Below are 27,450 nucleotides of genomic sequence, written 5' to 3' on the forward strand. Positions count from 1 at the left end.
GCCGCATTCTGATTGGTTTGGAGGGGGGTGGGTGGGTGTGGTGGGGGGGGGGGGGGTAGGGGTGGGAAGGGGTCTCAACACTAATCTGATGGCCTGAAACTGCCCCAAGAGAGAGAGAGAGAGAGAGAGAGAGAGAGAGAGAGAGAGGAGAGAGGAGGAGGAGAGAGAGAGAGAGAGAAGAAATAGAGCGCGAGAGCAAGAGAGAGTGTGTGAGGCACAAGCCCTGAAGAATAACCCATTGTATTGGGAGACCACGGTAGAATGTGAGCTGCAGCTTGGCCACAGATGGCAACACATGGTCCCTCTTGAGCTTCTGCACGCGCACACACATGCCTGCATCTGTGTGGCATGTTAGTGAATACAGTAGGTAGGTGTGTGTGTGTGTGTGTGTGTGTGAATGTGTGTGTGTGTGTGTGTGTGTGTGTGTGTGTGTGTGTGTGTGTGTGTGTGTGTGTGTGTGTGTGTGTGTCTGTGTGTCTGTGTGTCTGTGTGTAAATGTATGTGTGTGTATGTGTGTGTTTGAATTTGCAGCATCATACACAAATGTCAAATGCCCATTTAGAACAGTGCCCCCATTTACCAATTTGATCAACTGATACCATCCTAAACGAAAGCGTTACTGAGCTGTCACTCATGGCCATCCTATTGACTCTGCTCAGGTAACAGAAAGTAAACAGGATCCATAACAATCCAATATCCATCAACATGCGTGTGTGTCTACGGGCACGACAGGAAGCATGACATCATCCAAAGCCAGAAGTCCCAGGGGCCATCTGTCATCTGGCATTTCCTGAAAGCCAATGAGGACAAAGGAAATGCCCCCCCAGCCCCCACTCCGGCCAATCCACATCTGCCAAAGGCTTTACCTTATGGAGCGTGTGGACCTATGCGATGGGGAGCAGCTGTGCACACAGTATGTGAACACTGTAGAAGAAGAAGGAGAAGAAGAAGAAGAAGAAGAAGAAGAAGAAGAAGAAGAAGAAGAAGAAGAAGAAGGGCTATGTTTGTCTCGTCTCTGCCACGCATCCGGTGCGTGTACCTTGACGGTAGCCGGTGGTTGGTCCGTAGGGCTGGGTGATTGGGGCCTAAAAATAAAATCTGATTTTTTCAAACCAAACCCGATTATCAATTTTCATAGATATTATTTTTCTCCTCCCACTCGGATAGCTGCCTCAGTTTAAGATGTTGGAATATTTATTGTGCTGCTGCTTTCTTTGGGCAAACTCTACAGCAGACAGTGGCTTGTTCGAGGTCGGACGCAGCAAACCCATACCAGTTCCACACGGCTGAGGATAGTGTGCCTTTTTTTTTCAGCGCATGCAGTCATGGTGCGTTACTATGAACTTCAGGACCTCAGAAAAGGTGAAGTGGTGATGCTTACGTAAATACCAGATAAAAATTGATTTTTCATTTTTAAACATCGTACATCGTAAGCCATACATTTAAATTACGATTAAAATCAGCTAAATTGAAATACAAGTCCTCTCGCTCTCTCCTTCTCTCCCTCTTTCTACATTCCAACTGTTACATCCCTGCCCAGCCACCAATCCCCCCGACACACACACACACACACACACACACACACACACACACACACACACACACACACACACACACACACCAAGGGATATATTTAGAAAAGACTTGCAAGGCTCCAGTGCTTAAAAGACAGTCAATCTACTGTGCAGTCGGTGTGTGTGTGTGTGTGTTTCCATGTACGTGTTTGTGTGTGTTTCCATGTGTGCGTGTGTGTGTGTGTGCATGTGGCTGTGTGTGCATTAGAAAGAGACTGAAGTAAGGGAGGAAAAGAAAAAACAGAGGGAGCGAGAGAAAGGGAGAGAGAGAGAGAGAGAGAGAGAGAGAGAGAGAGAGAGAGAGAGAGAGAGAGAGAGAGAGAGAGAGAGAGAGAGAGAGAGAGAGAGAGAGAGAGCAGTGTTACACTTCACCGACACTGAAGACAGCAAGAAAACATTGGGTCTGCCAAACACTACAAGACCCTATAACCCCACTGCAGGCCATGGGATAAAGATGTCAACAAATCACTTAGGACAGGATTGCTGGTCACAAACACAGAGATGTGTATCATAATCATTAAGCATGGACACACAGACACACACACAGGACTGCACGTGTGACACTTTTCTTTCGGCTCAGATGTACCCGTGTGGATGCATGTTCTTAAGGACGCATGACGCACACGTGTATGTATGTGCGTGTTGGTGTGTGTGTCTGTGTTTGTGTGTGTGGGGGGGGAGGGGGTTGTTTTGAAGGGAATACATGGAAACCGGGCCATGTTCTGTTTGCAAACCAAACACGAGCATCGATTGTACATACACAATCGTACAGGGGGCAATTGTTTCTCATACAGAAAAAGAGAAACAGAGCGAGAAAGACAAAGACACACACACACACACTAACACACAGAAATAGAGACAGAGATAGGGAGTCAGAGAGAGAGAGATGGGGAGAGAGAGAGATATAACAAGAGAGAGACAGAGAGAGAGAGAGACATTGACAGCGACAATGAGATGGTGGGACAGAAAGAGAGCGAAAGAGAAAGAGTGTGAGATACGTTCACATATATATGTATATATAGAGGGGCAGAGAGGGAGAGAGAGTGAGAGAGAGAGAGGGGGAGAGAGAGAGAGAGGGAGAGGGAGAGGGGGAGAGAGAGCGAGAGAGAGAGAGAGAGAGAGAGAGAGAGAGAGAGAGAGAGAGAGAGAGAGAGAGAGAGAGAGAGAGGAGAGAGAGAGGACAAGGACAGATAGAAATGTAGGGAATGCATGGCAGAGGAGTGGGAGGTTATTGCGGTTAAACATAAAAGTTGGCACAACACCAAGCTGCCTTTCTCCTCTGATAGGACAGGGCTGGGGGGGCTGGGGGGGCTGGGGGGGCTTGGAGGGCTGGGGGGGGGCTGGGGGGGGGCTGGGGTATCTTTTTCTGCCTGCTCCCGTCTTTCAACAACACCGGCTGTGACTTAACAGTTTGGAAAAACGGCCAAGAGAGAGAACCAAAGAACCAATGTCTTTGGACATTTTAATAAACGTGAAAGAAAAAAAGGCTAATTCCGATTTACAAACGTGTGGTTACAATTATTCATGGCACCCCAAATGACCTCTCTTGGATTACGTTATCTCTCAGAACATACTCATTAATTGATCCCCCCATTCCAAGCTCTTCCTTTCTTTGAGAAAAAAACAAAACAAACAGGAAGGGATCATGAATAGACAATCGACAGCAGAGGAAGTCCTCTGTCTCTCTCTCCTGTTACAGTCAATGCCTTGGATTACATAAGTATATAAACCAGCTATGCTATTGTGTACCCAGACTGTGGTTACCTAGGCTTATCAGTCTGAACCCAAACAGGCAGAGAGATTCAAGGAATTCCGTGTTTTTGGTACATAATGGACGAGGGATAGTCTGCTCGATAGATGTTCAATGTCCATAGTCTGTTCATCCTCTACCTGCTCTTTGATGGCATGTATCTTACAAATACATGTCAACAAGATGAAAGGAAACAGGAGGAAATAAAGGACTTTTGGGCTACAATGGAGGAGAGTCAGACAGAGGGAAGGTTGCGTGACGTATTTCTACAGACCTCCCCCGTGTCCAATACAGAATTGAGTGTATGATTTTATCATGTGATAATACATCATCACATGGATATGTAGGTCGCACCTAAACACAACATTGTTGGCTGTTATGCCCCCGCCCATCTTCCATCCTAAAATCAGCAGATCATGGGAGTATTTTTGTTAATGTTTAGGTGTCTTTGTTAATGCCCGTACAGAAAATGGCAAAAGGGCTTTTGTGTATTCTGCAACCAAGGCATGTAATACGTTGCAGGAAAAGTTCAAACTGAACAAATGTATTCCATTGAATGCTTTTAGAACCAAAATGAAAGAATCAGAGGCAGATTCTTAAAGGTCCCATGACATGAAAATCTCAATTTATGAGGTTTTCTAACATAAATATGAGTTTCCCCTAGCCTGCCTATGGTCCCCAAGTGGCTAAAACTTGCGTTTGGTGTAAAACGAGCACTAGCTGTTCTGCTCGCCTTTGAAAAAACGGAGGCTCAAGCGCGCTGATTTGGAAATCTGTGCTCATGACGTCATGAGGAATCTCAGCTCCTCCCCCTTACTCTGCCTGGCCCGCCCAGAGACGTTGGCCCGCCAATGAGACTCGACCGTGCGAGCGCCACATGTGTGTGTGTGAATACACACACTGTAACGCAAGTGTTTCTTGTCGGTTCTTTGACGTGTCTTGTATTTCCACAACGAGACTGTCGTGGGGGTTATCTGAGCCATGGTTGAGAAGGAATTGGGGGAAAGGAACTTTGGTTTGACTCGCTGAAGTACATGAACTGCGACATGCCGCCGGTTGCCGCGAGGCACCATCGCCCGGCAGCGGGCAGCCGGCCGCAGGCAGCGCGCGGTTCAGTCGACTTCAGGTTGATGTGAAAGTGGAAGAACCAGAGACGTCGCAGAACCCGACAAAGTCGTTTGTGATTCATAATATCGTCTGGAGGCGCACACAATATGTTATATGATATAGATATCTATGTATTATATGATATTATTTAGATATAGAGCTCCAGGACTGTAACGCAAGTGTTGTACACTTCCTTGTTATTTGGATAACCGTTCTGCTGTTGGTGTGATGGCGCTCTCGTATCTGGTATTTCTACAACGAGACTCGTATTGGGGGTTATCTCAGCCAAGGTTGAGAATGAATTGGGGGGAAGGAACTTTGGCTTTGACTCCCTCAAGAACATGAACCACGACAAGGAGGAGAAAGGGATCTTTGCCGGGCAGCGCTTATGCACCTCCGCCTCCGGCGGTGGTCCCTCAGCGGGGCTCAAGCGGGAGACATTCGCCGCCAACAATCCCTTTCTCCTCCATGTCGTGGTTCATGTTCTTGAGGGAGTCAAAGCCAAAGTTCCTTCCCCCCAATTCATTCTCAACCTTGGCTGAGATAACCCCCAATACGAGTCTCGTTGTAGAAATACCAGATACGAGAGCGCCATCACACCAACAGCAGAACGGTTATCCAAATAACAAGGAAGTGTACAACACTTGCGTTACAGTCCTGGAGCTCTATATCTAAATAATATCATATACATAGATATCTATATCATATAACATATTGTGTGCGCCTCCAGACGATATTATGAATCACAAACGACTTTGTCGGGTTCTGCGACGTCTCTGGTTCTTCCACTTTCACATCAACCTGAAGTCGACTGAACCGCGCGCTGCCTGCTGCCGGCTGCCCGCTGCCGGGCGATGGTGCCTCGCGGCAACCGGCGGCATGTCGCAGTTCATGTACTTCAGCGAGTCAAATCAAAGTTCCTTTCCCCCAATTCCTTCTCAACCATGGCTCAGATAACCCCCACGACAGTCTCGTTGTGGAAATACAAGACACGTCAAAGAACCGACAAGAAACACTTGCGTTACAGTGTGTGTATTCACATTGATGTGGACGTTGAAGAACCAGGAACGTCGGAGAACCCAACGCGGTCGTTTGAGATTCATAATATCGGCTCACACAGCTTTTGGCCGTGATAATATATATTATATGATATAGATATCTGTGTAGGCTATATGATAATATTTAGATATAGAGCTCCAGGACTCCCGTGTGTTCTAGAATATTTACAGAACACGGCTAAAGGCTGTGTGCGGCTCGCCATTGCGATACATCCACTGTAAACAGAGCGCATGGTGGCTGCAAGCTGCTCGGGCCACACCCCCACCCTCCTCCTTGACACGCCCACCGAAACAGCGCATTTGGGGGAAGCTCAATGTGCGACTGGCTCGGAGTGGCTGTAACTCTGCACCACGGCTGAATTTAGGGAACGTCTTTGAATACTGTTTTAGTTGCCCACTAATACCTATATTAAAGAATACATAAAATAGCATGTCATGGGACCTTTAAATTATTTAATTTCAGAGGTTACCAGTTCCCTATGCTGACTTCTAGTTCTTCTTGAATGTGGTCTTCTGTCGCTTGCTGTGTGTAATGTCTGCTTTGTATGCTGCTGCCTCTCTTGGCCCGATCTCCCTTGAAAAATAGATTTTAAATCTCAATGGGACTTTCCTTGTTCAATACAATTTTAATAAATAAAAAATGAAGGCCCTGTCATCCAAGGCTGTTGTGATGGCATGTATGAGAGGTTTTATTCAGTTCACGGGACCAACATTATGAATAGCTTCTGAGCATCAATACATGAAGAGTCATTCATAATGATCAAACTGTTATTACCGAGAAATGTATTCCCCTAGAGCTTTCTTGGAAAGCATCAGGAGAAAGTTTTACCCTAATTGCGCGCTGTTCGGTAATGATACATTCTTACACACTCTCGGCACTCCATGGTGGCTTTTAATGTCTCACTCCAAACAAAACGCAAAACAGGAGAAAAAGAGGACAGGGCCTCCAGCATTCGGGGAGATTTTACCTGAAATGCTGTCAATTTATTTCAACACAAAGCCAAATTAAGAAGGTGAGGATTTAATGAAATAAACCTTATTCCCCATTATCTGTTACTTTAGATTCCCATGACGTATGACCGAGAAAGAGGCTACTGTCCACTGGTGAAGTGAATGTAGCTTTAATGGCATTCATAAAAACAGGACTGGTTGAAGTATTCATCATTGTGCAATTGTTATTAGCAAAGAATATATATTTATTTATATGTATTAAAATTTGACTAGTGCTTTTTGTGTTTCTCGCTTTAGTGATTGCAAGTCATTTTATTTTTATTTTCCTGAACGATTGTGTGTTGAACTTGGGCTACAGATTATCAGAGACAAGGATACACACACGGATATACAAACTCACTTGCTCACACACAAACGCAAATAACGGTAATCAGGAATAGGAAAGACAGGAAACCTGGGAGACAGACAGTAGACTGAGTCACTCCATAATTAAAGCACATTATGCACACATTGACAAAAAGGCATTGTTGTGTGTGTCTGAATACACTGCGCTGTGTGTGTGCGTGTATGCGTGGTGTGTTTCTTCCCTTAGCCAGGCTCAAGGGACAGCTTCCGGCTTCCTGTCTTAACTACTTCCTGTGTGAGTGAACAATGCTCAGGACTAATTCTCACCTCTCCCTGACTTAGTATTTATGATTCCCTTTCAATGTTACACAATGTACAACTCTCAATGTCAATTTGCACTGTACTTCTGACACACACCAATATCATTTAGGACATAGTACAAGGGTACTAAATGTACAAGTACATATTCAATTGTAAATATAAAGATACCGGGATTTTCTTTATGTATCTATGCATTAATGTATTTCTATTTGTACTTATTATTTTACTTGTATTATATATTCTATTGTGATCTTATTCAACACATCTCTTCTAAATCTTCTCTTGACCTTGCAGAAGGCCAGAGTGTTCCCCACGCCGAGTGATAACCGGCCCTCGGGCCTCCCCGGAGGTCGGCCCTTAGGCCTGGGGTCCCTCCCACAGCCAGCATGTTGTCGTCAACACCGAGCTCTAACTTAAGGGCCTTGCGATGTGTGCTCACGACACAGTGGAAAAGGTAATGACTGAGGGCCCCCCTCCCCACTGGGGAATGCGTATTGTTAATTTTAGCCTTTGACCATCTCTCTCTCTCTCTCTCTCTCTCTCTCCCTGAGGGCTTAATGCATGGGGGCTGTCCCCCGGTGTTATAAGACAGGGTGCCCAGAGGGGTGCAGACCATGGTTACACGGAAAGATGTGTTGTTGTTGTGTGTGTGTGTGTGTGTGTGTGTGTGTGTGTGTGTGTGTGTGTGTGTGTGTGTGTGTGTGTGTGTGTGTGTGTGTGTGTGTGTGTGTGTGTGTGTGTGTGTGTGTGCAAGCACAAGTGTGAATGTGTGTGTGTGTGTGTGTGTGTGTGTGTGTGTGTGTGTGTGTGTGTGTGTGTGTGTGTGTGTGTGTGTGTGTGTGTGTGTGTGTCAGCGAGGGGGTGGAAAGGCATGTAATAGTGCATGAAGTGTGTTCCACAGGGAAAGTAGGTGGTGGTGGCGGTGGGGGGCTATGTGTTTAGGTGTCTAGGCGTGAACACAGCCTCAGTGAGCCATGGACCGTGTGTGGACCTGTCTATTACCAGGCCTGAATGTCTGCCTATATGGCAGAGCTCCATCCGTAAGCTAAATAAATACAGGGGGTGGGAGCCGGTTTATGGAAAGCGGGATAAAAAAGCCCCCCCTCCATTACCGGGAAACCATGGAGAGGGGCATGGCGGCACGCGGGGAGTGACGGAGGGAGGGAGGCGGAGTGGGGGCGGCAGCCAGGGACAGGAAGGGAGGCGGTTTATATAACGGCAGAAGAAGGGTCATCAGAGGTCCTGGTTTGGCCGGCCGCAGCAAGTAAACAACCCAGGAGAGATTGGCTTCACCGCCCATCTCATAATTGGCTGACTGATGGAGAAAGGTACAGCACCCGTTCTTAGATGGGTTCCGAGAACAGATCGAGTAGTCCGAAGCACCAAATTGGTATGAAATTGATTATATTTAAAGGGTTATTAACTTGAGCCAATTGGGGGTTTCAAGTTGCCCTTGTGAATATGTTTTTTATTCCGACTTATTTTTGGAAGTCTTTTCAAAAACCTCCCTCTCTTTAATAATTTCGAACCACCAATGAGTCTCCAACCAGGTTCTGTTGTTTAAAGGGTTCCGCTTTTGATCCCCCCTTTCACCCAAAAAAAACCTACTCCTCAAAATACGACCAAACCCTTCTCTGTTTCATTTACTTGCACAACAAAATGTTCCAAAACGGCCCCTCTGCATTTGTACAGATAAATTTGATTTCGACGATGATTCGATTAAATGCTCCTATCTATTTTGGACTTGGGTTTTGTTTTTTCTTCTGTCCAAATCAGTTAACAAGGGAGTCTTTGATACGCTCTCGACAGTGTGCAAGCGCTCTTGCATCATTCCAATGTCTCTCTCTCTCTCCCTTTATAAACACAAAGCCATGGTAACATTTAAGTCGGTGTCCTTCGAGAATTCCCGCCATTCTCCTCACAATGCACATGTTTTTCAAACCTCAAGCTCAACAAAAGAATGAAAATGCCTCCGTTTTGCCTTCTTAGGTTTCTGAAGCGTTGTGAGTCACACCTCTTTCATTAACTTTCCAGAACAATGGTGTTCTCGTCAGGACTTGCTGTGAAACTACATGAGGAGGAGAGGAAGTGGGTATGAAAGGTATTTTAAAACGTACTGTGTTGGGGGAAAAGCAATGTGCACAGTGCACACACAGCATAACACCCTGTTCACATCCTGAGGACAGCATGTATACTGCTACTACATTGCAGCACCCACTCGCTTGACATTGTGTGTGTGTGTGTGTGTGTGTGTGTGTGTGTGTGTGTGTGTGTGTGTGTGTGTGTGTGTGTGTGTGTGTGCGTGTGTGTGTCTCTCTGTGTGTCTCTGTGTGTCTGTTTGTGTGTGTAGGAGTGTGACAGATATAGATAGGTAGTGTTAAAGCATTGGCATGTGACTATCTTTCTTTATTTATGTACGGCTACAGCACTCGGATCTCCAACTAGGGGTATTTCTCCATGTGGTAGAACACATCGTTTGCATACAGTCCAAGTACACTGTGCTCTTGTTAAAGGTCCCCCTCAATCTCTCTCTTGCCTGCCCTCCCAGGGAGAGGTACACAGCAGGACTGCTGATCCTTGTGAGATTCAAGTCACAGGTTAGCCTAGATTCATCAACCGCCCACCCACACACACACAAACAATCAAACACACTCGCACACACACAATGACACCCACACACACACACACACAAACAATGACACCCCCACACACACACACACACACACACACACACACACAATGACACACATCAGTACCCACAAACATAAGCACACACAGAGATACACCTATGAATGCAGAAACACACTCACAATTTTCAGGCACAATTCTCAGTGCCTGGTTTATCTCAGATGTCCTTGTAATCAAAGGCTTCGTGCTATACCATTCAAACTGGGATCTATGATTACACATATTAGGATAAACCTTTCACTATGGTCTTAAGCTCACCCCGAGGCAGCAGCAGGCTATCGTTCCTCTCTTCTCCTCTGGGACAGGACTCAGTGGTTTCTGAAAGTCCCCTTTGAGTCTGCGAGACGCATGCTCATCCTGAAGCAGTGTACATATGGCATTGCAGTTGGGACTGACCTGAGCTGAACCAAGTGCTTGCGTTTGGTTATTTGGTGTAATTGTTTGTGGCTGTGGATCCCAGTGTTATCCCAGAACACATGGCTGTCAAACAATAGCTTGTCTGATTCTGCCCCGCATGAGTTCCTGTCTTGCTCCTCTGGCGGAGCTGATTACTTCTGTCTAGGAGGTCCCGCGGAGCGTGGGTCACCCCCAGTGAAGATGCAGTCCTTCGGGCCCACAGAATACTTTACACATTAAAATATATGCAATGCATAAAAAAAATGAAAAAACAAGCTAATTAACATTCCTCAATATTCATCCATACAGTACTCCTCTTTTCATTCTTAAAACTAATTAAATGTAGGCAATAGGTATGCATATATATTTTGGAAAACCTTTGGTTAACCCTATCCTTATGCTAACCCACACCCCGATTCTAATAAAAATTAAAATAATAAAAATATTTATTACTGCATGAACTCATGTTAATTAGTGGTTAATTATTGTACCTCATGTTTACCGTACTCATCCCACGGCCCTTCTACGGTCCCCTTCTACGACCCACTCAAAGGTTCGTGACCCACAGTTTGAAAACCCCCAGGTTGAACTCATCAGTAGGGACGCTGGCTGCATCGTTATGCTGATGAAACGCAGCTGTGCACAAGCCTTTCAGTTGGCACCTGGCCACCTTCCTCGAGGAGTATGAACATGATGGAGCCCGGTTCCTGCCTGCATTACAACAGCAGACCAACAGATGCTGTGGTGGTGTTGTTGTTGGGGCTCCAAACCTGGGCTCCTCTGTCTCAACTTCAAGGCCAGGCCCTGCTTTTTTGTTTCTTATCTAGGGCTCTCGTCTGCTTGTAGAGATCAAGAGCCACTTAAAATGTGTCTTTCGTCGACCACGGCGTGAAAACTGAGCGCGGTGTGAGTTTGTCAATCCAAAAAAGATCTCTCTAAATAGCCTCTTGATGCGTTGAACTGTTCTGACAATTCACACATGCTTCTTAAGAATCTGCAGCAGTTAGAATTAGCTTGAGTTTGAATTATAATATCATTTTTATCACTACTATAATATCACTACTTATGCTAAGAAGTAGTATTCTTAGCATAAGTAGTAGTAGAAACAGCAGTAATAGTAGTAGTAGTGGTATCTTATATTCATACTCTCTGTAGTATAGTTAACGTTTACAATTTTCCAACAGTTAGCGGGCTGCTTGCGTTTCCAATTGGCTGCGCCTATGTAAAAGAAGCTAGCTCTCCCTGTTGTTGAATGACTCATTGAAGACACTGCTATGGCAACCGCCTCCATACACAACATGAAGAGTAACGCGCGCGCCACGTAAACATGAAACAACTGGCTTCTGGACTGTGTCTGGCCATGTCTGGACGTCAGCGCGATGCTCTGTTGTGTTAGTCTTGCTATGGACACCATGTGTAGCGCCAAGCCAGCCCATAATACTCACTGATGCTGTAAAGGTTGGCGGAGAGCATGGTCTCCCTGCATGAAGACATTTCTATGCATTGGCAAATGCAAAATGATCATATGGTTTCTGTAGACTTGTGTGGATTGAAACATTGACCCATCTTTTAAATGAAGTATTTCGTCATTGAGCTGTAATGGCATGCATAGATTAGATGTGATACAAGCACCATTTAAAGTTAGTTAAAGTTGTATTCTTTTTTTTCCACCAATTTTTTTCCACAAATCCTTCCAGAGGTTGTTTCATGATTTGATTTACTAATGTCACATTTTTAATTTGCACTCAAGACGGCAAATGCATGCATCCTTATTTTTCTTGGTCTTGCACTTTAGCGAGCGGCAATAGAGCCAAATGGAAAACCTTTCAGCATTTATCATATGAATTAGACGTCTGTCATTCTGTGTTTGAAAAACACCATAACAAAGGTCCCTCCTTCACTCCTACGCAACACCTCGGCTGCTCTCGCGCCGAGACTCACTATGTTCCCAGCGTTGGCTTTTCCCAGCTCCGACGCATTAACCTCGCTGGCCAACGGCGACTTTTACCGGCAGCAATTATTATACGGAGGGTGAGTCAACGTTAGGCTGGTATCGGCACTACGACAACGTCAGAACGCTGAGAACCAAACACAGGGCTTGTTCTAGTCCAGCTCTTTAATTGTCTGATGCACAGAACAACACAGAGTCAGAGTTGGCATTGACGTTATTCCCCGGCAAGTACCTCTTTAGGGCATAAATAGGTCATAATAACCCCAACGAAAACAGCAACTTTAAAGGCCAACGAAAAGGCCCCAACTTTAATTATTGGGGCCTTCTGGAATCATTATTTGATAATGATGATAGCAATTATTAAATGTTCTGTTCAGCGGACATGATGAATGTGCTGCTATTGGTCCTATTTTCCAGCGCACGTTTGAGTGGAAAATATGAGAGAAAATGCGTCAAAATGGCTGATAATACAGCTTTTATTAACTTTTAATCATAGTCCATAAATACTTGGTTCAGGCAATGTTGAACAAAGTGTGTGTGTTTGTTTGCATGAATCATTATGACTTTCTGTTTGTTTGTGTGTGTGTGTGTGTGTGTGTGTGTGTGTGTGTGTGTGTGTGTGTGTGTGTGTGTGTGTGTGTGTGTGTGTGTGTGTGTGTGTGTGTGTGTGTGTGTGTGCGTGTGTGTGTGTGGCTGCGCTTGCATCTGTTTGTGTGTGTGTATATCTGTTTGTATGTTAACATTTGCATGTGTATGTCTGTGCGGGTGCGTCTGTCTACACCAGTGAGTGTTTGCGTGAGCATCATAGTTCATATCCCTAATAACATGTTGTCTAGACTAGTCGGGCCGGCATAATAAATAGAGCGGGAACAGCAGCGGAGGAGGGTCTGGGGCTGACAGTGGTGGAAAGGGAATCAACTGGCCTCAAATGGGTTCCTCAGAAATGTGTTGAGTAGACACATGTCTGTCGTAGTGTCGCGCCAAACGGCTCCCCACAAGCCACCGATAGTTTACATCGCTATACCCCAATCAGTGTTACATAACCGTTCTGACTGGATTTGGGTAGTTGTGTTAGCAAGTTGGAATTGTGAATGTCTAGCATTTGGTGTCGTACAATTTGACTACACCTAATTTGACTAACAATACTGTATGGGCCCAGTGGGAATAGTGGGAATGTTGATGCCATGTTGATCTCGACAGGCCCACGATGTGCATGTGTGTGTGTGTGTGTGTGTGTGTGTGTGTGTGTGTGTGTGTGTGTGTGTGTGTGTGTGTGTGTGTGCACATGTGCATGTGCGTGTATGTGTCTGCAGGAATGCATCACTTTATGTGTATGTGTCATTTTTATATTTCCTCACTATGCTTCTGAGGCTTCATAATATCGTGTCATATAACATATGATGGCCCAGTATAAGACATTTCCCCAAAAAGGATTTCTGCAGCATGCTTAAAGAGCTAATGTGCTTAGCAGACCGTGAGTGGATTCACATTAAACTGTGAGGCAGTGCTGCCACAGCGTATTTCTGTTTATCAGGACCCCTTACACTAGCCTTCTGTCACCTGAATTAATATGGCCAATATTTCCCTACCAGACAAATCCTTTCCAGAATAAGTGGACGGGTTCTAATGTTATGTTGCTTTGTTTGTCTGTCATAGTATCATAGATCCGTGTAATGATATAATGTAGGTTATGTAAGTTACATTCTGATTTGTATCATTTATAGGTTATGGGAGTGTGTGTGGATGATGGCTTCTTAAACCAGCCATCATCCACACACACTCCCACGTAGGTCTTTTTACTTTTCTGCACGAGATTCACAAACACACTCGCACACACACAAACACAAAACACATCTATCTATTTCAGCTTGGTAGCGTGAATGAATGAGTTCACACGATTTCCATTGACGGGAGAGAGCTTGTGTTTCAGGGGAATGTTTGGTCCATCTGAGACTATTTCCCTATCCATAAACAAACAAAAACATTTCCCGTTCAAACACTTCTGTGAAAACAGCTTCTTGAATGTTACCGGACATCGGCGTAAATGTCTGGACGAGACTAATGGAGTAAATATTTACTCGTTCTGTTTAGATGTATTTACTGGTTTGGATGGTCGTGTCCAATCGAATTGATAACCCTCCTCCCTGTCTGGGCCCAACTGCCACAGTCCAACTGGACACATCACCTTCATTATAATTGGTGGGCATTTTATCCCCGACCTCGGCCTTGTCCAAAACAACAGCATGCTACTGCAAAAACCAACACTTGTTCTCATTTTGTGTATGCTTATCACAGACAAATCGCTGTCTGCATTCTCTGGGCACTCAGCCAAACACAAGAGACAGTCATTCTGTGTAACTAGTGAAGAAGCTGATTGGAGGCAGTTTTTTTTGTTCAAACATTGCTCACAGCGAGTCATCCTCAATGCCATTAAACTTTCAGTAAGTCAGCCTTTTTTAAGTGTCCTATCGGTGTAGATTGATCCCTGTGCTCGATTACAGTGTTGACCACCGTGGGCGAGAGAAGAACCTTGCTATCGAGGGAAGAATTGCCATGAGGGCTATAGTTGTGGCAGCAGTTCAAGGCCTGTTGTTACACCTTTCTGACCTATAACTAGCCAATCTGTACCTTTACTAATATAAACCGAATATACAGACATACCGGTATATTGTCTATTACTACACAGTTTGACTCAATTTGAGACAAATGAGATATTAACTGAATGGGCAAAGGCATTTACATAACAGGTTTATGGAAAAGTACTGGGTCTTTTCTACATCCTAACTTCAGTTTTCATGCAGTCATCTATTTCAGCAGTGAGGTGTCTCCCGCTTTCCTTTTGAGGAGTAGGAACACAGACTGGGCAGTCCTGAATGTCCTGCATTAATGCACACTTCAACCCTGAACATTACACCCTACACACACACACAAATACATTGGGCTGTGAAATACAAAGGTACCGTCCATAGAAAATGCCCTGTGAAGCACTTGAAAAGCTAAGGCAACGTAATTCAAATAAAACTATTTTTGTTGTGTCATATCATCTTTTGTGTGTGTCTTATTAGTAACACTGCCATGAGCGTGTTGCTGTAATCAAAACATGCCTGTATTATAAATTCATGTAAGAATGCGATCGCCCACGCTCGCTACGCACACTACGGTTTACGCCGGGTCTTTGTGGTGAATACATTACAGGAAGGTTCTTAGCCGTGAAAAATACCCCAAACAAAGTACCTTCCTAAGACACCTGGGAATGACAACAAATATTTACTCTGATTAAAGAGTCAACAATTTATTCCACCTGCGGTGATTCACAGATGAGACATACACTCTGTGGATATAACTCTCTCAACATAGACCCCGGGTACACTTAACACAATGTACTATGTGGAAAGCAAGGCTATGTAAATGAGGCATACCAATTACAGACCTCATCTGGGTAGAAAAGTGAGAAATTTGTGAGTTTTTCATTTCTTGGAACTTTGAATTTAATGATATTTGCAATCATTCTTTTGTATCCTGTTATTGTTCCATTAACCTGCCTCTGGAAACGACAGAATGCTATCATCTCAATCCTCTATATAGAACACAGACGCATTTCAATTTAGTTTTTGTTTGCATAGATGTATATATGTATATATAAGTGTGTAATTTTGATAAAATCTTCATCGTTTCAGTATATAAAGTCTAAACATACTACTTTATTACTGTACCTGGACCTTGTGCAACCTTGCACTATCTGGCTTGATGCTAAATTAATTTAATTGTGTGTTGTGTGGGCAATGAATATAAATATAAAGGTCACATTGAAAAATCACATCCAATCTAATCTTGTCTGCTAGGTATTTGTTCTACAAATATACTCTGTACGTGAAGAAAGACAGAAGGACAGATTGACATAATATATATATATAAACATATTCATATATTCACTATATAGGCAGATACATATAGACAGGCAGACAAGAAGAGCAACAACACAAATGATAGTGTATCATCCCACTGAAAACGTTGCAGCCATCACGAGAATCATCATAATTTCTTGCCATTTACTTTATTGTACACAGAACTGTCACAACAACACTGCCCGATGGCTATAAAAAGATTGCTGTGTGCGTCTGTTTCCTCTCATCCTGTGCTGTCCACATCTGCATCTCTTTAGACAAACATATTGTCAGTGTGTGTCCTCTTTTGGCATCGGTGGACAAGGCACGGTCAGGGTTCCAGCAAAAGAGCACTCGACACAAGGCCCACTTCAAGAGCCAGCCCACGAGGGGATGAGGGGAAAGGACTTTAATTACATACATTCATTGTTTCCTAGGACGCCCTTTCTTCCAAAAATATATATGCACAACTTATTTTGGATTTACTATAGGTAATGTCATTTTGACTCCGGGAGGGCTACTCTGTTTGGGTCCCTGACTCTTGGGGAAGTGTTGTTGTGTAGCTTGCTGCGATTTTGTGGCTTGGTGTGCATTGTGTTGTGTAGCCAGCAGTGATTGTGTAGCTCTAGGCTGTTTGTGTAATCTGAGAAGTCATTGACCTCGAAGCATTGCAGGGGCCTTGGTACATACCATGGTCTTTTTATGAGCTGTGTACTATTGTGAATGGGTAGATAATATGTCAAATATTTGACCGCCCTGGGCCTGAACCGTGTATATGAATAAATCAGATCTGATAATAATAGTTGTGGGAGCAGTAGAAGCAGCAGTATACGTATTTAAAGTATTCACAGTAGCAGTAGTAATAGTAGTTTGCAGTCCATGAAATCAGTAAAGTTCCGCTGACTCGTTACCCTGTTCACCAGCTTAAAAAAAATCTGAAGTTTAAGACAACACACACACACGCACACACAGACACAAACACAATTATCTATAACACAGAGAATGACAAATACATATAATTACACACACGCACGGACAAATACAAACAGACACACACATTCACACACACAAACAATTACACACACGCACTCTCAGAGGAGAGAAGCGGGGTGAGGGGGAGGGAGGGGTGGAGGGTGGATGGAGGTGGAGCTTGAGGTGATGAAGATCTTTTGGGAATCATGGAAGCTAGGGCCCCTGAGAAGAAGGGGGGCCTGACGCCAATAGGTAGTAAAATCCCCCTTTAATCTGCCAAGACCAATACACGCCACAGCACCGTCTACACAGCATTCCTTCCTCTGCTCTCTCTCTCACACGCAGACACACACACACACACACACACACACACACACACACACGCACACGCACACGCACACGCACACACACACACGTACACACACACACACACACACGTACACACACACACACACACACACACACACACACACACGTACACACACACACACACACACACACACACACACACACACACGTACACACACACACACACACACACATGTACACACACACACACGTACACACACACACACACACACACACACACACACACACACACACACACACACACACACACACACACACACACACACACACACTACCTTTTAAGGCTACCTAGTGCAACTGACTGATTGTTGGGCCTGCTGGAATAGAACGAATACAAGCTATGATGAAGAGCAGCACATTTATGATCTGTTTCTGGTCTCTTTAGCGGTTGATAGGTGGTGACTGCGGGCTGCAGTAAACACTCTGAGTCATCTAATTAAATACCCTCGCCTGTCATCTCTTTAGTTGATGATGTCACACACACACACTTAATCTTAACGATGGTTAAATGAGTGAAGTTGACTGTGTGTGTCAAGGTGTCCTTTTGCAGGTTGTATGACCAACATGTTTGTTATTGTTGTTCTGTGTACGTGTTTGACTTAAAGCCAAAAGGTCCTTGGCTTAAACCAAATGGATCTCTACAGTCTAATGTACACCGTTTCACTGTGTACCAGATAGCCTTATCCCTAACCCATCCTTCATCATGTTTCTAAAGAAAGTAACTGGACGTGGCTTTGGATAGAAACAGCCTGCTAAATTAGCGAATGCTAAATGGTGTGGGTTCAGCAAACGTGGCTGAGCTAATATTTCACTTGGCCTAATGGTCTCTGTTGACAGGTGAATTGAGTGGTGCGAGGCGAGGAGCCCTTACATCAAGTTTGGAGGGGGTTTTATGGCTCTACTGAGGAGAGGCAACAGAGGGCGCTCCCTGGCTCCCTCTAGTGGTCATTTCCTCTAGTTGTAAATTTGTATAACTAACTTTCTTTGAAATGAATGACGTTCCCTCAAAGTAAATTGTTGCACCTGAAATTTTTATGTTATATAAATATATGTATATATACAATTTTGTAATTAAAACGCTTAAAATAGGCATAATGCAACAGTTATTTTCTTATTTTCAACATTTTCAGTAGCAACTACAGCTAGAGGGATATCTGTACTAGAGACGGACATGAGCAAGAGATGGGCATAGCTAGTTCTGGGGGGACACTGTAGTCATGCGGCCCTATCCGCTGATGGCTGACGTGATCCAATCAAACGCTGCACTGATGGGCGGTCGATTTAGGACCTTCCATCTCAAACACATTCTGAAAAGTAAAGTGTAGTTTGCAAATAATCTATCCATGGGTCGAGATATCTCATGTACCCCATATGGGGCATTGTATAGGGCTCCCTGTTGTCAAATGTTGGTATGGTGGTATGCTGGTATTCTGTATCTGCAAGGAGGTAATCAGTGCGCAAAATCAATTAAATAACCATTCATTCAATAGAACTGCTCTGTCATTCCTGACAGAGCATTGTTTACGGAATCATAACCATTATTCCAGTAGTTGGTTTTAAACAGGCTAAAAAAAACTACAATTCTAAGTCATTCACATATCTGGTATATCACGGTAATAAAAACGTCCAATACAATCTCAGTTCATAGATAATAACCAACATTTGATTTTCCAAATCATGCCAAGCTTATTCCTCAAGTGCACTTCCTCACTTGACCACGAGGTGTCCCCACACAAAGGGAAAACGTCTATACTGAGCTGATCTAGATGCAATCACCTGACTTTTAAGTTAGGCACGTGCGTGGCCAAACATAGTCACGTCAAGAAAATTACCATGCACTTACTTTCACTTGCAAAAGCACTTATAGACCTATAGAACACACACAGGTTTATGCACAATATACACAACTGTTTCTGTGGATTTCCCCCAATGGTTTGCTTCAGTTTTGAGTCATCTAAAATGGCGACCCTTGCGTTCTGACCATTCTGCAGATGTGTGTGAGCAAATCCTCCCTGAGGTGGATTTAATGACGGCGATATTGATCGACATTCAATCGCGCTGCTAACTGCATCCTTAAGCGATGCTAAGCAGCTTACTGGTGATTTGAGACCTTTGAGTTGGTTTTTTTCCCCTTGTCTTCCCGGAAGACGATAAATCTGTTATCGAAACATCAGATCCCACGGCCGACAACGTCAGTGTGGTGAACGTGTCTTGGATCTCAGGGGGGGGGGAACAAGCCCAGCTTTGTTGATTAAATAACTGGTGTTAAAAGTTCAATATTCCTCAGAAGAGGCTTCGCATGTGACCGATGTGGCCGCCAAGTCATGAGTTTTCATGTGATGGCTAAAAAAAGAGCAGCGGGGACCGATATAGACATGGTCACCGTGCACGTGCAACCGTGCATGTGTGTGTGCATGGCATGCGTCTGTGTGAGTGTGTGTGCGTGTCCAACTATTTCCAGCATTTGCTCAGCCATTAGAGGTTTCTCCTAACTGGAAATAACTAACATCGTGAACTCTTTTACCAGGGGGTCTCATAAAATCATAGAGACAAATATTGACATTTGCAAATAATATTAGACTCATGTGGTTTGTTTGGTCTTTTTTGAGTGTGTTTTGAACGCCTGACAAACTAACTTGTACTTTTCTTTAACTTTACATTAGAATGCATTTAGGTGAAATGTACTTCAATATAATTTGTACTTAAAATAACTAACTATTATCCACTAAAACCTTGTCCTTCTGATTCCTATGGCTACTCCCCACTTGGTTGTTTTTTGTTAGAAACTAGGTCGTTAATCAATTTACTCTAATTATGATTGTATTCTTTGATTGTATGACTCACTTGTAAGTAACTTATTAAAAACGTTGATACAATTATAAAATCTTAAATGTTGTGTGTGTGTGTGTGTGTGTGTGTGTGTGTGTGTGTGTGTGTGTGTGTGTGTGTGTGTGTGTGTGTGTGTGTGTGTGTGTGTGTGTGTGTGTGTGTGTGTGTGCGCCAGGGTTATAAATGAACAGGGGCTTTGGGGAACAGGGGCTAAAAAAACTGTAATTAGCCTTAAATTTGTGATGATGGGGCTCTTAAATGCCATAATAAAATATAGATCCCTTCTGTATTCCACTCAGTATGTAATCTGTTAAATGTTTAATGGTGCTTGTGAATTTATCTAAACACAATATGACCAAATAAGAGGGTCACTGGAGTCATTGAAGTTTTTCATGTTACCTAGAATAACCAAGGTGTATCCCATCCTTTAATTCAATTGCCCTGTAAACTATCTATACCCCCCCCCCCCCCCCCATCCCCCCTGTACAAATCGCACAGGCATGCGTTGCCTACCCAACCACCACCCCCACCACCACCCCCACCCCCACCAACACACGGCCGCGCTTACCTTGCGGCCGGAGAAGAGCATGCACAGCTGGTGCATGGAGCCCCCGTTCTTGGTCAGGGTCTTGGGCGACGGCAGGGTCCAGCCGCCGCCCTTGTGGTGGCCCCCGCCGCCGCCGCCGCCGCCGCCGCCCTCCAGGCAGTGGATGGCGTTGTTGGAGTTGAAGCAGGTGGTGCGCGGCTCCTGCAGGAGGCTGCCCTCGCTGTGGGTGCGTCGGCGCAGGGAGTTCTGCACGCTCAGCCGGCACGCGCCGCCGCCCGCGCCGTGCTTCTCGCAGGCGGAGGAGGTGGCCTCCACCATGCTGCGCCGCTTGCTGTCGCTGCGCTGGAGGCAGGTGTCGTCGCTGTCGTCGTCGTCCTCCTCCTCCTCGTCTTCGGAGTCTTCGTCCTCGTCCTCCTCTTCGTCCTCGTCGTCTTCGCCCTCGTCCTCGTCCTCCTCCTCGCCCTCGACGCTGCACGGGGAGGAGAGGGCGTCGGCGCTGAAGGTGCGGTCCAGCCGGAGCTCGGGGATGACGAAGGAGGAGGAGGAGGAGGGAGGCGCGGTGGCGTCCGGCGGCTCGGAGGCGGTCTCCTCCTCCCCCTCCTCCTCCTCACCGGCGTTCTCGTTCGGGGCCGGCTCCTCCCCTTCTCCCGCCTCCCCCGGCGATCTCTCGCCGTCCCCTCCTTCGTCGTCGGGATCTCCTCTGATCTCCTCACTTTCAGTACTCTTCACACTTTCTCCCACCTCCCCCTCCTCCCCCTCATAGTCTCCCTCCAGTCCGCTCCTCACCTCCTCCTCCTCCTCCGTCATCTCGCTCTTCTCCACCTTCCAGATCTCCAGCTCCGAGCTGCCCACGCTCTTGCAGTCCTCCCCCTCCGTGGAGGGCGGTGGGGTGGGGGGCACCCTGTGTCGGTCGGCGGAGCCCCCCAGCGGGGTGTAGATGTCCTCCAGGGGGGTGAGGGGCGAGGAGGTGCGGGGGCTGCCCAGGTTGTGGGGCTCCGAGGGGCTGGACGGGTACAGGCTGCTCTCCTCCCCTTCCGAGTGATGGAAGCCGGGCGGGCGGGGCATCCCCAGCTCCACCCCCATCACCCCCTCCAGGTCCGCCCCGCCCAGGACCCCTCCGCCCAGCTCACAGGGGGGGACGTCCACCTTCGGCTCCAACATCTGGGGTAGAAGAGGAAAAGCACAGGTACGCAAGAGAGACGTTAGCGAGGGATTATTGTCGTAGCGGGTCAAAAATCGGAAAAATGGATTTCAAGTATCCAAAATGAGTTACAAAAAGATCGGAAGGCCTGATGTAAACAGGAAAATACATTTTCTCACAAAAGTATTTCAGTAAGAATAGGAGTCAAGCTTTGGAAATTTTAGCATGAATTTGAGAATTCAAACTATTTCTCGGCCTTTTCCTTTTTTTCGATGTGTTTTTTGAATGTTCATCTGCGGTTTGGCTGGCTGTCTGTTTTGGAATGCGTTGCCAAGCCCAAATATACAAAACGCAATGCAACCAAACATTGTGACATTCTTTTGGTTTCGGAGAATCCTGTTGAGAACTGTGTTTTGGGAAGGGTTGTAAGTTGACATAACACACATCGGGAACAGATGGGACGGAGGTAACAGATACAGGAAGTACTTCAGCTGCAGGTACTATGAAAAGTTTCCTTTTTTTATAGCAAGTTGAAAGAGGAAACCAGGGACTTTAAAAGGGACACAGATGACACACACACACATCAACTATGTAAGCTATTCAACTTGAACTGCTATCTACTTTCAGTCTATTCTCTCACTGGGTTTGTGGATGAGTCAGAGGTATTTAATTGTTGCAAAGCATTTTCTTAAAAATGAATAGTTTGAGGTAGTTTTAGTGAACTTGAAACCATAAATACAAATTCAGATACGAATGTGGTTTGAATAAAACTAAATCATCCAACAAAAAATTAAAGCAAATCAAACATTATAGTGTCTGAAAAAAATAGGTGTAGGCTAAAGCCTTAGGTAGCCTAGAGCCTACCCTTAAGCATTATACTTGCAATACTTCAATTTATTACAAGTAAATTTAAACAATATAACTTAATAAATTAACTAATGAATGTAATAGAAACAGTAATAGTCAACAAATCTAATAAAGATAATGATCGTAAAAAGCATTCCCAGTTCCATTCATAATCATGCATTGTTGTCTCTACCACTAAATAATAGAAAGGTGTCGATGGAGTATCGACAAGTACCAGAATTGTTAAGCAGCCTCAACAATGGTATCATTATTAATAAATATGAAGGATGTCCATCCCTACCATCGCTATCAACTAATGTAATCCATCACAAGGTTATTAAATGTATGAGTGTTTGTTTGTCAGAGTGCGCGCGTGGATGTTTCTGTGTGTGAAGTGTGTGCGATTACACAACAGTTTGTGAACTTCCTGCTTGTTGCTTTATTTTTTTCTTCAGAATATATTGCAACATCCTTGTTCAACACAATGTCCTACCGTTATACAATTATCTAAAATTAAAATCCTAAGAACAAACACAGAAACAATAATAAAAATGATAATAATAATATATTATACAACACAGACTACACAGCGGATAAATTCAGCCAAACGTCGTGTTGGGCACCATGGGTGAAAGATATTGATTTTCTGTGTCTCACACAACATTTGTTTATGTGCTGCGCCTTTGGAGCACTATGTTCCTCTCATCTGGACATCACAGAAAACAACACAGCCGCCACAAGACAATTGTCTCAAACATTAATGGCCTCAACAAACACCATCCACAGTCTTTCCCCGCACTCAACCGACAAGAAGATTATCACTTTTTTATCACTTATAAGATTATCACTTATAGTAGCTTTCAAAGTCTACATAAAGGCTGCATACAAATATATCTTGAAAACACTCAACATGAAAGAATGCACATACAATTTAATACACTTCTACACACACACACACACACACACACACGCACACGCACACACACACACCACACATAGACACACACACTTATGGTTTCTGACCTTTACCCACTGCCTTGCTAGTGTTCAATCTGTCAATGTTACACTGTAATAATAAAGTACCTCTGAAGAAGACTACTATATAAATTACTCAATGATACAGACCATTATATAACATAGACATGTATACAGACTACAACATCACATTGACACTTATAAAGACTTCAATATCATAAACTCACCGATACAGACTAAATTTCACATTAATACTTACATAGACTACATATCATGTTCTCACTGATACGGATCACAATATCTCACACTACATAATCACATTAACACTTAGGAAGACTACAATAATATCAAATAAATATTACTTCAAATACCCATTCAAACAAATCTTCTTAAACGTATTCACTTCAGTGCGACGTCAAACATAAGTACTACAATAGTGGTTGTACCCAAAATAGGAAGTCTTGGAGTCAATCTAAGACATGTCCATTCTATGTGTATTTGCAGCATGGAATGTCTTGTGACAGACATGTGCTATTTTCCTGGGATGAATGCAGGAAACATGGTTTTCCTCCATTTTCTCGGTCTTAACCCTGCCATGACCTCCTCTTAAACAAACCACCATGGCAGAAATATGTCCATGTAAGAACGAACAAGAACGCAAAGAAAAACACCAAAATGATCCATGCATCAGAAGCCCTCCAATCAAACAGCACCCCAACAAGCTATTTCTTGTTCTATTGTTTTATTACATTATCTTTCATTTCTCTTTTCTGTCTGTCTTGTGATTCTTCTTGTCAAACATTTCTTTGAACCATTCCGACCTGCATCTCTTTCAATGTTGTACCGGTGTGATGTCATTGGAATCACATGGTGTTCCTAGGGCATCTGTGCTCTAATTGTATACCCATTCCACACCGCATTAAGCAGGTACATGCAACGGCCTATTTCTACCGCCTTTTATGGGGTGTGCAAACACCCCATACCCTTTCATCCCCTCTTTGCATCTCCAAGCTCTGACAGAAACGCTCCTCTCTCTCTCTCTCTCTCTCTCTCTCTCTCTCTCTCTCTCTCTCCTCTCTCTCTCTCTCTCTCTCTCTCTCTCTCTCTCTGTATGCTTGGTTATGCACACACCTATTGATCAATGAAGATATGACTATGGAATAGGACTGTGGAATGGACTATGTTAGATTGATTCTATGGAACCACTTGCCCTGTCAGATACACTTGGTCACACTCACCGTCACAACACTGCTATCTACTGCGCTGGATAGCCACACAAGCATCCAAACAAAACGCACCCACACACAAAGCCACACAAACACACATAAACACATACACACGCATGTACAGACAGTCACACTGGGCATACTGACATAACAAACACACAAACACACAATCACCCTGACACACACACACATACATAAACAGACACGCGTCTGTTCTTCAAGGGTTTTGGTGTCTTTGTGAATATGGGTATGTCATCTTTCTCTCTCTCTCTTTCTCTCTCTCTCTCTCTCTCTCTCTCTCTCTCACACACACGCACACACACACACAAATAAATGCCTAACAACAAAAAGGATACAACAGGAACCGAACATAAAATGCATATTAGAGCAGCCATTAAACAATAAACAGCATCCTCTGCCCGAGCAAGCCGCAGAACCACCAGACATTCAATTGTACTTCCATTCGTGCTCATCATATATTCATCCTTTGCACTCCTGCCTGTAAGTCTTAATTCTCCACTTCTTTCCGTACCGGTGACGTTTGTGTACTTGTACATGCACGTACTGGTGTACTTGCGCGTGGTCTCTTGGAAACCCGCATGTGTGTTTCCGTGTGTGTGTGTGTATGTGTGTCTGTGTGTGTGTGTGTGTGTGTGTGTGTGTGGTGTTTGATGTGTGGTATGAGCAGGTGTGCGCATGTGTGTGTGTGTGTGCAATGTGCTTATGCTGCACCTTTGAGTGGACCTCGGGTGCGCTACATCTTTACTCAACGGCTTTAGGTCATCAATGATTCAACAGCATCCCAGACGCAGCCTCCATTATGCAAGGAAAACAACGCAAAGCTAAAGGGATGGGGGGAGAGGACCATCAACCACAAAGAGGGAGGGAGGGAGGGAGAGAGAGAGAGAGAGAGAGAGAGAGAGAGAGAGAGAGAGAGAGAGAGAGAGAGAGAGAGAGAGAGAGAGAGAGAGAGAGAGAGAGAGAGAGAGAGAGAGAGAGAGAGAGAGAGAGCGTAAGGATGGATAATTAATCCTGGAGAGAGGAAGGAGCGAATACTGTACACAGAGGTCAAGCAAGCAGGAGGGATGGAGGGCTGACGACTGGAAGATAACAGATGATAAACTTGAGATTACAGAAGAGAGACTGGAGGGAACAGAAGAGACTGGAGAGAAAAGAAGAGGGACTGGAGAGAACAGAAGAGACTGGAGAGAAAGAAGAGACTGGAGAGAAAGAAGAGGGACTGGAGAGACAATGGCAGAAATCAGAAAGGTAGGAGACGTGAAGGAGCTGACGGAAATGGGGGTGGTGTGTGTGTGTGCGGGCATGCGTGTTTGTGAATGTGTGTGTGTGTGTGTGTGTGTGTGTGTGTGTGTGTGTGTGTGTGTGTGTGTGTGTGTGTGTGTGTGTGTGTGTGTGTGTGTGTGTATGAATGGTTGGGGGGTTAGAGGGGATGCAGGGGTGCCCTTCTCACCTAACTCTCCTATGGGCAGAACTGCTTACCTCAGTGTAATTGACATCCCAGCTAATCACGGCTTGGTTTGACATCTAACACACAACCACACACACACACACACACACACACACACACACACACACACACACACACACACACACACACACACACACACAGACTAAGTGGACGTGGGAAATGGGTGGGTGACGTTGGAGGTTATGGGTAACCACTCAAACAGGAGCCGTCACCCAAGGGCAGCCGATGAACTCTGCCCTTACGGTTGCCTTGGCAATAGCAGACCTAGTGCGCGCCGTCTTGAACCTAAATCACAAACACTATCCTACTCTGGACCACTGGACCATACGGAGATGCTCTCTTTCCTTCGCTCTCACCCATGCACTCGCCAATCAATCCTACGTAACTCAATCAGTGGTGCTGGCCGAACAGAAAGCCACTGCTTCCCTCTTTGAGTCTTCTCTGCTCTCCTCTGACCTTCCTCCTCCTCTTGAGCGTGTGTGATCAAGGTGTGTGGACAGCCTGCCGACGTGATGCAACACGCCCCTTCAGACCAACCAGGAACAGAACCTAAACCTGGCCAACACAAGTCCCTCCGCGGCGGTTGATTTACACCTGCGATGTGAGCCAAACGCCGCTCAGAGCATTTTATTGAGGCTTGTTTACAATCACAACTGTTATGAAGTCCTTTAGTAGAGAGTGTGATTTAAGATGCAGTTTATTAAGGAGCAGGTAGGGGTGAGGGTATCTTGCTCCTGGACTACCTGCATACACCATAGCTTCTACACACGAGCCTGCCCCACGTGTTCATATTAAAGTTGAAGTTCTTTTCTTCTTTTGGTATGGAAGTTCAATTCTACATTTGCTTCTGCAAAGGCCAACCCCACAGAAACGTTAGTTGAGGTTGGATCACTATCTCAGGGGAATTGAATTGAAACTATCTTTTTAGAGGAATTGATTTAGCGCACCAGTTTTTTTCTATTCAGCTGTGTTGGTAAGGTGAACTCCGTTCCAATGGGAGATAATCGTGATATCCAACATGACAAAGGAGG

At 44.8% G+C, this 27,450-nt stretch overlaps 1 protein-coding gene across 1 annotated transcript in view; it reads right to left on the bottom strand.

Moving 5' to 3' along the window:
- Nucleotides 1-20,531: 20,531 nt before the first annotated feature.
- The window catches only part of LOC132448020 (regulator of G-protein signaling 3-like), a 42,653-nt gene continuing 35,734 nt past the window's right edge, over nt 20,532-27,450 (bottom strand). Inside the window, exons 8-9 of the mRNA XM_060039083.1 lie at nt 20,738-21,903; nt 20,532-20,535 (exon numbers count right to left, since the gene is read on the bottom strand). Of these exons, the coding sequence (XP_059895066.1) occupies nt 20,532-20,535; nt 20,738-21,903 (1,170 nt within the window). The remainder of the gene's footprint in view (nt 20,536-20,737; nt 21,904-27,450) is intronic.

This window comes from Gadus macrocephalus, chromosome 19, assembly GCF_031168955.1.
Source record: "Gadus macrocephalus chromosome 19, ASM3116895v1".
Classification (NCBI taxonomy): domain Eukaryota; kingdom Metazoa; phylum Chordata; class Actinopteri; order Gadiformes; family Gadidae; genus Gadus; species Gadus macrocephalus.